The sequence below is a fragment of the Atta cephalotes genome (assembly GCF_000143395.1).
Source record: "Atta cephalotes unplaced genomic scaffold scaffold00017, whole genome shotgun sequence".
In the NCBI taxonomy this organism is placed as follows: Eukaryota; Metazoa; Arthropoda; class Insecta; order Hymenoptera; family Formicidae; genus Atta; species Atta cephalotes.
Window position 1 is genome coordinate 3,175,980 of NW_012130081.1, and position 9,800 is coordinate 3,185,779.

Below are 9,800 nucleotides of genomic sequence, written 5' to 3' on the forward strand. Positions count from 1 at the left end.
ATTACCAATAATTTTGCATTGAATATTGACTATAAACTTACTGAACGTTTCGATTTCCTTTCATCATCAGCAATGCTGTAGATAATTTATCATCAATGTCTTACAAGATTTAGTTCGCAGATGTTGGAAATAATTTCTATATTAAACAGAGAATGAATATTTTCTTACTTTTTGGTTGAGAATTGGCAAAATGCCTCTTCGCTGTTTAATCAAGTGTCTACCCTTCGCTTCCAGATCACAATCAATTATTCAAAGCATAACACGTCATATTATAAAAAAATGTAATCTTAATTTTACATTGGATATAAAGAAATAGTCACAAGTACTATCCATATGGAAGTCAGCCATATAGTGTACATAAAACTAGATAGATAGGTATAATTAACATTAAAATATTATTTAAGCATTAAAAAATAACAATTAATATTTAAAATAGGAGTTAATAAAGGGTATTATTAATTATTTTTATTGTTAATTATGCATATTATTCATATACAAAAAATAAAGCATACGTATAATATTTCCATGAAATTCAAATGTATTTTGTTGTATATAATGATGTCACACATATAAAAACAATATCGTTACAGATATATGTAAACTTATTCTCGTGGTGTAAAAATCAAGCGGTGTGGTTTTGGAACCAGGGTAATTCCGCACTCGCCTTCCAGATCGAGGCGCATGCCGGATGGTACGGACAGAACGAATGAATGAAGAATTCTTGCGCCGAATAAAAATAATGTCATCCTTGACAGTTCATCACCGACGCACATACGTTTACCTATCATTGTATAAAGTAACAATGTACGTTCAGTATCGTGTGAGATCAAACCGTTTTTGATTTTGTTTCCCTTAAACTTACCTGCTTGGTACGGTAGAAAGGCTTTCGGCTTGATGAGACTTCCGTCCTCAGCAATAAATCTCTCGGGTTTAAACGAGAGCGGGTCGTGCCAAAACGAAGGATCTGTATGAATAGCCCATTGCAATGGAACAATCATGGTACCTTTCGGTATGTCGTAATCGCCTATTTGTGTATCCTGAATGCAAATTTTGAGTTTATTTCAATTTTTATTTTAAAGAAATTAATTGATCACAGTCAATTATTTTTCTCATATTCGATTGTGATTGGTCAATTTCTTACTCTAAAGCTTACTTTGCATATTATAGACAACGCATAAGACAGTAACTTATTGCGATTAAAATATACAACGGTTATTTGAAAAGTTTTGAGCATAGAAACAAATATCTTTCGATCAAGCATTCAGTTTTATTTTTCAACATAATCTTTTTAAGTCAGTACATTTTTCTCAGCAATGCTCCCACCCCTTTAACTCATTCAAATAATAGTTGGCGTCTTGCTCTGCAAAATAGATTTCTACGGTTGCGATGATTTTCTCATTCGATGAAAATCTTTATCCTCCGAGCCGAACTTTGAGTTTGGGAAATAGAAAAAATGAATGCTGGGAATCAGATTTGGTGAATACGATGGATGGTCAACCAATTTGAACTACAATTCGTGAAATTTGTTATGACGACCATCGAAGTGTGAGACAGTGCGTTATTTTGATGGAACAGTACTTTCTTTTTTTTCGAATGCGACCGTTTTTTCACAATTTCTGCCTTCAGTTTGTCAATTAATGATGCGTAGTATACTCCCATTGTTGTTTTACTTTTCTTTTTTAAGATAATCGATGAATACAATTTCAAAAGACAGTCGTCATCACCTTCCCGGCCGATGAAACAAACCCTTCACAATCCAATGTTTTGACTGTTCCGTCTCAAGAGTGAAGTAATGGATGCAAGTTTCATACAACAATTATTAATTAATGCAAAAAATCTGATTTTTTTGACTTTATTTCTTTATTAACTTTATTTCAGCTTATCGCTATTTCAGCTAAATCGTTTCAATAGAGCCTTGGAAATATTCATTCGAGTGCGTTTTTGATCTACAGTGAGCAAGTGCGGCACCCAACGCGCGGTTAGCTTACACATGCCTAATTTGATTTTCAGTCAATGTATGTAGATAAATACGTTCTTTCGATATACCCACAGCGCTATCAATCTAATCTTGATTCAACGGTCCAGTATCATCGATCTATTGGAGATCGAGTCAATCTTTGATCGATTAAAGTCGAGATCGATTAAAATTTTTGTAGTAACATTTCAATTAGATATGATAATGGAATAGATGTCGAATCGATATTGATTTCATTGTCATTTCTCACTGATTATGAGATATAAATTCAACAATAACAATTAAAATACGATTTTGATTTGCTTCCGAGTAAAATAATTTTAATTTAAAATCTAGATTTAAACATCTGTAGTTCTAATGAAAATTAACTACTGATGTAAAATCGGTGAGATATCGTATATAAACGCATTAAATTCGGTTTTATAATAACTGTTAATTGATGTTATAAATTAGAATTTAATTAGTATTTATTTATACATTTTGTCAGTAATAATTACTACTTGTAACTACAGATATTATTAAACCCGATTAATGGTAACCGGTAACGTGTAAACGTAAGCAGTGTAGGCACAGTAATGACTTATAACTTTGGATTCTTTATAATACGACATATATAGGACTAATTTTCAATAATACGATAAAGATCTAAACGAAAATATTAAATCTTTTTTATTATATATATTATAAAACGGATTTGTTGAATAGTGCAATAAAAATACAATAATAATTATTACGTAAAAACATACGATTTTTTAAATGTCTATACTTATTACAGAATTAAATCTGACAACGTTAATATGATGCAGAATTTACGATACTTAAAGGATTCTATCATTTTATCCTTGTTTTGATGAGAAACAGAGATGAAATGATATATTAAAATATATCTTGAATTTTCGAATCCATCCTTACGCTTCGAAGATCGATTTCTTATTAAATGAATCTACCTTAAAATCAGATCCTAGCGAATCGATTAAAAAAATCGATCTTTTTTTTGTTAAAAAGTAATCGATTTTTTAGTAAGATCAAATCGAGATCATACATCCCTAGGGGTAGAATCCTCACAATATCCAATTCGGCTTTAATTTGTGCAGACGTATTGCCTTTCAAATGCAAGAACTTAATCACGGCACGATATTTGATTTTTTCCATTTTTACAAAAATACTAACATCGACTGGCACAAATGCTTGTCAAACAACAACTGAACGTCCAAAATGGCTACAATTTTTATAGCGTAATTTTTAAAGCGTGTACAATTGTAGTACAGGAATGGTTTTGATGAGTAATATCATCTTTGTGTTGAGACTCAAAACTTTTCAAACGATCTACGTATATAAGTATCAACACAGATCCAACTCATAACTTTGTGATTTTAAGGGCCACGGCATACAAAAAAATTTAAACAGTAAAATAAACATAAACAGTAAGCGAATTGACCAATCACTGTAACGTTCATAAGATCAGCGTAAACAGTAGCTAATCCAATATGTTGATTTCTCTATTGCTTACTTCTACTTATCTTAAACTTTTATGTGCCATATAGCCCTAATATTGCGATTTAACTGCGAGCACATTATGGACTACATTTTAAAGACATCATACATAAGATATCTTAAAAACATCTTAAAGACATCCCAATTTTGGATTTTCGCGCATGCTGAGTTATTAAATCATAATTAAGCATGAAATTGTTCGATTTCATGAAATAAAATGACACGGAGAAACATCGCATAATTTGTTAATTTTTTTCAGGCTGTGTCCGCTGTAGGTGCTCACGCGCTCTAAGCATTCTATTTTTTTTTCCGCATATAATAAGCAATAAAGATAGAATAAAGCTTACAACGCGTGAATAAAAAAAGCGGATGCAATTTTAGTCTGTTGTTACTTGCTATTATTTTTATTATGTTACTTGTTATTACCTCTGTTGTTCCATGAGGAATGCCGACCGGTGTTACGCTTCGCAATCTTTGTGTTTCCGCAATGGCTGCCTCTAGTCGAATTAAGATTAGCCTGTCCTCCAGAGTGGGGACCTTTTGTCCCAATAGCTCATCCATTTCATCCTGAATTTTTTTCTGCACAGAGACAAGGACATAGAATCCGAAAAGATTATACAATAGAATCGATAACTTTCTATCGAGAACAATTTCATTTAAAAAGATATCTCTTATATGAAAAGAAACAAATTTATGGATAAAAGTATACTTGTTCGTCTGGATATGCTGCCATGAACAGGAGGAACCAACGAAAAGTTGCGAAAGTAGTATCAACGCCTGCACCATAAAGGTCGGCTAGTAGATGATAAAATTGCTGTTGTGTGAAGTGTTCATTATTCGTATCGGTATTCATTGCATCGTCGAAAGCCGCAAGGAAATTATCCATTTTCTCTGGTCGAGCACGATGCTCATCGATGATTGTTTGATAATGTTGATGTGTTTTTAGTTTACCATCGATAAGTAACTCCATTACTTTGCCATATCGTGGCAAAAATCTAAACAGTCAACAAAATCCAGCAAAAGAATTTTCTTTTAGCACCCAAATCGGTAAAAGGAAAGCAATCACCGACGACCCTGATCTTAACCTTGATGTTGTTAAGGTCCAACCTGAGTAATCTCTAACAAATTTTAGCCATCACTCGTTATTTGTTAAAAAGTTATTAATAAAAAAAATTTGAAAAAGACGTTTTATTTCTGCTATATTTATATAATATTAAAAACTATCCTATATCCTTTCTTGTTTATGTAACGTAATTTTCCACGAAAAGTAACTCTCACTCCACCTCCCTGCCTGCTTGGGTGCGCCCCCAAGCAGGGGAGAGGAGAGAGATGAAATCCCAAGCAAAACAACAAGTCATTATGATATTAAAATGACTCCAAAATGATCACTAAAAATCATTTTTTAATCATTTCCGATTCATTTTAATGTCATTTTGACGTTATTGTGACTTGTTGTTCTGTTTGGGATTGGAGTCGCTCCGCATAGAAGTCGTGCGCTCCTAAGCAGAAATAAAACGTTATTTTTTCAAACTTTTTTTTGTTAATAATTTTTTAATGAATAACAAATGATGGCTAAAACTTGTTGTTACTCAGGGTCATGACTTTAACAATATATGTCAAGATTAAGGTCGTTAGCGATTGCTCCCCTTTTTTATCGCAAATCATGAATTGAAATTAATCTCTTAACTTTTAAATGCACGTTTTGTTATTATTAACTTGAGTATAGTTAGTTTACAATAATAAGTGATATTAGATCAATATGTATATTGCATATTAGATCAATATGTGAATAAATGATATTAGATCAATATGTAAATAACACAACTAACAAGGGAAGTGATAATCACAAATGAGTACGAATTATTAGGGAATGGAACAGTTCCTTTTTCGTTACTTTTATAATTTTTATAATAACAATTTGATATAATGATGTTGCAATTTTTTATGATTGTAATAACGATTAACTAAACGCTAAGATAAGAATTAAGCTAAAAAAGTCACTTTGAAAAGTAAATTATTATCATTACACGTTACTTATTGAAAACAAATAGTAAGTAACGAATGACGCCATAAAGTTATACGTTATAAAGAAATATTTTTATTTAGAACATAATTTTTGCAATACAAGCATATTTTGTATTTTATATTTCAACCAAGCACATGAAAATATGACGTATTTTGTATTTAAAATCAAAGATTGAGAGTTTTGTATATTTTATAATTTAAATAAGATTGATTGATCAATCTCAATATTTGAAATACAAAATACAAAATATTAGGATTGGCAACGTTATTTCATAAAAATAACTCTCGCGCGCACGCGTATACACACATACATGCTATGCTTGCTTTGATGCAGTGCTTTGATACAGTGACAAATGACATCTGACATTTGACAAATAGCTGTGAAATTAGTAATTATTTCTTTTGATTGGTGCCATGATGGAAGTATATAAGATGTGCTCTTGCGTATTTTGAACATAAGAAGAACGATATCCAGAAGTCGCCATGTTGCCGCGGTTATTTGAAGTTGGCGCTATGTCATTATGTCATTATGACATTATATGTTGAATTTTTTTCCTTTGGAAATCGAAAAAAATGTAAATTTCTGCATCCTTTTTTTTTCAGAAACTATTTGTACACGTTTTTACTTGATGTGTACTCATACTCGCAATACGTCACTTCAAAGTTATTGTAAATAAGTAATATTTAAAATGGCATTTGATTATGCGCAGAACGGTACAAAATTCGTCTCGACGAATTTTGTAAAAACGAACACACCAATATACTTCCACATTGAATGATGCAAGAAAATAAGGTATAAAGTAATCCATAATAAATATAAAAATCATTAGGCCCGAATTCATAGCCGTTCTTCAGATTTCAAATCCAATATCAGAACTTCGAATTTCAATCTCGAATGTCTAAATCTAAATTTCAGTGGTAATCATCAACCTTGGTAATAACTTTGTTTCTTATATATTGTTTTGCTGTATGCTTGATCTTTTATAGATATTTTCATACCTTCAGAATTTTAGAATTTTAGCCCTCTTGCATCTATAATTCTGCACCTTCTAGAAGTGTTATTCAAGTTTGCACAACTGTCTGATCTCTACTCAGCAAAATCTTTTCAACGATATGTAATTCGTATCTATTTGAGATTATCACACTTCCCTTATATAAGTGTAACAATATCACAAATTAAATTGACAAGCAACTTAATAAATTTATTGTCATTTCAATTTTTAAGAATGTTTTATTCATATATGTCAAGAGATATGTTGCACGTATATCGACTTACACACTCTAGAAAAAAGGAAAATGCCTATAATATGTATATAAAAATTCGTGTAAAAATATGTGTAAAAAAATAAAAAAAGTAGAAATTCGAAATATATATGTATATATTATATGTATCAACAATTACAATTTATTCATATATTAATGGTGTAATTACATTACATCCGTTTTACCATTGTTAGAATAAGCTAATTTGATTTTATAATTATAATCTTTATCAACTGCTTTTCAGTCTAATTTACATACAAACATAATGATTTAGCATAAATAAAATTGTCCTTCGCGTTATTTTTTTTAACAAAGATTTGTATTTATTATTTGTTATCTGGTTCAATTTATCATGTCACTTGCGTATACATACAAAAAGGCACTTGCTTATCTTTTCATGTTTATCAAAAGACATCGTCTTCGACGATGAAAAAACACAGCATTTGCATAGTAGACGTTGAATGGATCATTATCGCATCATCATCAGCATGTTAATTAGTAGTGCAAATTAATTTACTCAGTTTTTTCACAGTAATGCGGTTTACTTTTCGTTAACGAAGTATAAAACATATCATATGCTTCAAATCGACGGGAAGAATCGTGGAAATCAGGAATATTGTCATACCTGAAGAATGGCAAAAAGTTGAGTGGCCCTGCGATTCCAACGTGCTTGACTCCTTCTTCTTGCAAGTGTCTCAGCCATTTCCATACTTCGTCATCTTCTTTGTAAACTTTACCAAACACGATGTCGTTCATTACGTTACCCAGGTAATGATGAAGCGTCTCGCATGGATCAATACCATCTTCCATAGTAAGTTTTTTCAGTTTCTAAGATACCAGTAAAGGATTCAAATAGCATGCATCCAAAATCGAGACATAAGAGAATCTTTTAAAAGCATCTTTAAGAGCAGTATTCATAGTCAGTTCTTATATTTAAGACCGTTTTAAGTACAATCTTGTCATATAAGTTAATCACAAAACCGCATAGGCTAATATATAAGATATTGCTTAAGAGAGTCTTAAGAAAAGAACGAATTAAGATATCTTATGATATAAACTATGATGATACAAATGCTTTAAAGCGAAAAAAAACAGTTTCGCCAAAGTATCTAAAAATTTAGCTACAGATCTAAAAATAATTTTATTGGACTATCAAAATAATTATATAGGATGTTTAAATTGGTTGCTAAAATGTCAACACTTTTTGCATCATTATTCATGCTTAAGTTTTCTGCATAATTATTTTGATGGTTTAATAAAATTATTTTCAGATCTGTATCGTAACTAAATTTTTAAATATTTTAGTTAATATTGTTCTTGCTTATATTGTTCTTTTCGTGTAGCATTGAATGGACTGCATAATGTCTAAAAAACATCTTTAAGTCTTATCCAGATTTTTATTGTCTAGGAAGGTCACATAATTATTCTCAGCTGCTTCATTGTCTATGTATAATATTTTTAGTTAACGCGAAATGATTTTGAAAAACACATTTGTAGTACTTCAAATTCATGTTTGTTCCTAACTCAATTAAATTAATTAAAATTTTTCTTTCGATAACGAATACATGAGTGCTTGTTTTTATGTTAAGCGATGGCATCAAGATGTCACAAAAATTAATAGCTTCATTAAATGCGATGACATTTCCAGATAAATAAATGTTAACTTGCAGTTGAATATTCCTTCTGGAATGAAATGTTCGGTCATCGACATACTCGTTTAGGGGCAGATTTAGTGACATGACGGCCTTGTGTTAAATACCCTAGACATTTAATTTACCGATGTGTACTCGTTCACGATCGCAAGGATTCTTTCCTCCAGTCTGTCCCTCTTGATGCCGGGTAACTTCGTCATACCGAAATTCTTCAGGCATCCGGCTACAAATCTTCTTTGGTCTTTCCAAAGGTTACCCTCGGCGCAAATAAGGCCTGCAAAGAACATAAAGAAATAAGAAGCGATAAGAATCTCGTTCAAATTTCCTCTTTCCTCTCTCATTTTATTTCTTTGTTCTTCCTTTGCACGAAGGTGATCCTCGTCGCACCTTAATCGCACGGCCATAAATAAACCGCCACCCAAACATGCCTCTGTCGCGTTCCCTCTTGTTGTATGGAGGTGAGCCACGCTTGGTGGGAGGGTGTAAAAAATAGCGAGAGGATTACCGTCATTCCGTAAGTAGGCGCAGCCACTGAACTCGCCGAAGGATAATCCTCGAATGAATAAACAATAATCTCTCACCGCACCCACTCACATCGCTCCCTTGCGCGTGTTCACAACATAAACCAGACACGGCAGTCATCGATTAATAGCGATCGCGATCGTTGATTAGATATGATATAAAGATGACGATAATCTTCATCTTTAGATTCAAGCCAATATTCTTAGTCGGATCTTATACTTAAGACCGTCTTAAGTATTATCTTAATATAGTCATAAACCAATCACAAAGATTGTATTAGCATTTTAAGACATTACATTATTAAGACGATTTTAAAATAAGAATGGACTATGAATACTGGCCATTATGAAAATAGATTATGTCTATATTCATAATCCGTTCTTACTTTAAAATTGTCTTAAAAGTAATTCCTTAAGTAATACCTTAATGTTAATGACTCTGTTTATTGTCTGACATTATTTGCTCGTTTTATTTTATTTTCCAACTATTGTCGTTTATCTCCTTCAATTGCATTTTTTTCCAATCTCTCTTTTTTCGATATGTACATACATACATGCGTATATTCCCTTTCCTTGTTATATTTAGCTTGTATTTATTTTTTCAAGTAAAAAACATAAATACTATGATAATAACAACTGTATATAAAGAGATTTCAATTGAATTTATGGATTCTGTTCATTATTTATGACACAAGCGAGAAAACGCACAATAAAAATCTTGCGGATTATTTTAAATAAAAATATTTTTCATTAAAATAACATTTTTAATCGATAGAATTTTCAAAATATATTATTCTTTCTGTAGAAAAAATTTAGCATCATAGTTTATTTCTAGGTATATATTATTAATATAACGTCTAATTAATATAA

At 31.3% G+C, this 9,800-nt stretch overlaps 1 protein-coding gene across 1 annotated transcript in view; it reads right to left on the reverse strand.

The window, feature by feature from the left end:
- Positions 1–602: 602 nt before the first annotated feature.
- The window catches only part of LOC105618529 (cytochrome P450 306a1), a 24,300-nt gene continuing 15,102 nt past the window's right edge, over positions 603–9,800 (reverse strand). The window contains exons 2-7 of the mRNA XM_012200062.1: positions 8,535–8,683; positions 7,383–7,585; positions 4,179–4,464; positions 3,896–4,048; positions 863–1,037; positions 603–781 (exon numbers count right to left, since the gene is read on the reverse strand). Coding sequence (XP_012055452.1) covers positions 603–781; positions 863–1,037; positions 3,896–4,048; positions 4,179–4,464; positions 7,383–7,585; positions 8,535–8,683 — 1,145 coding nt within the window. The remainder of the gene's footprint in view (positions 782–862; positions 1,038–3,895; positions 4,049–4,178; positions 4,465–7,382; positions 7,586–8,534; positions 8,684–9,800) is intronic.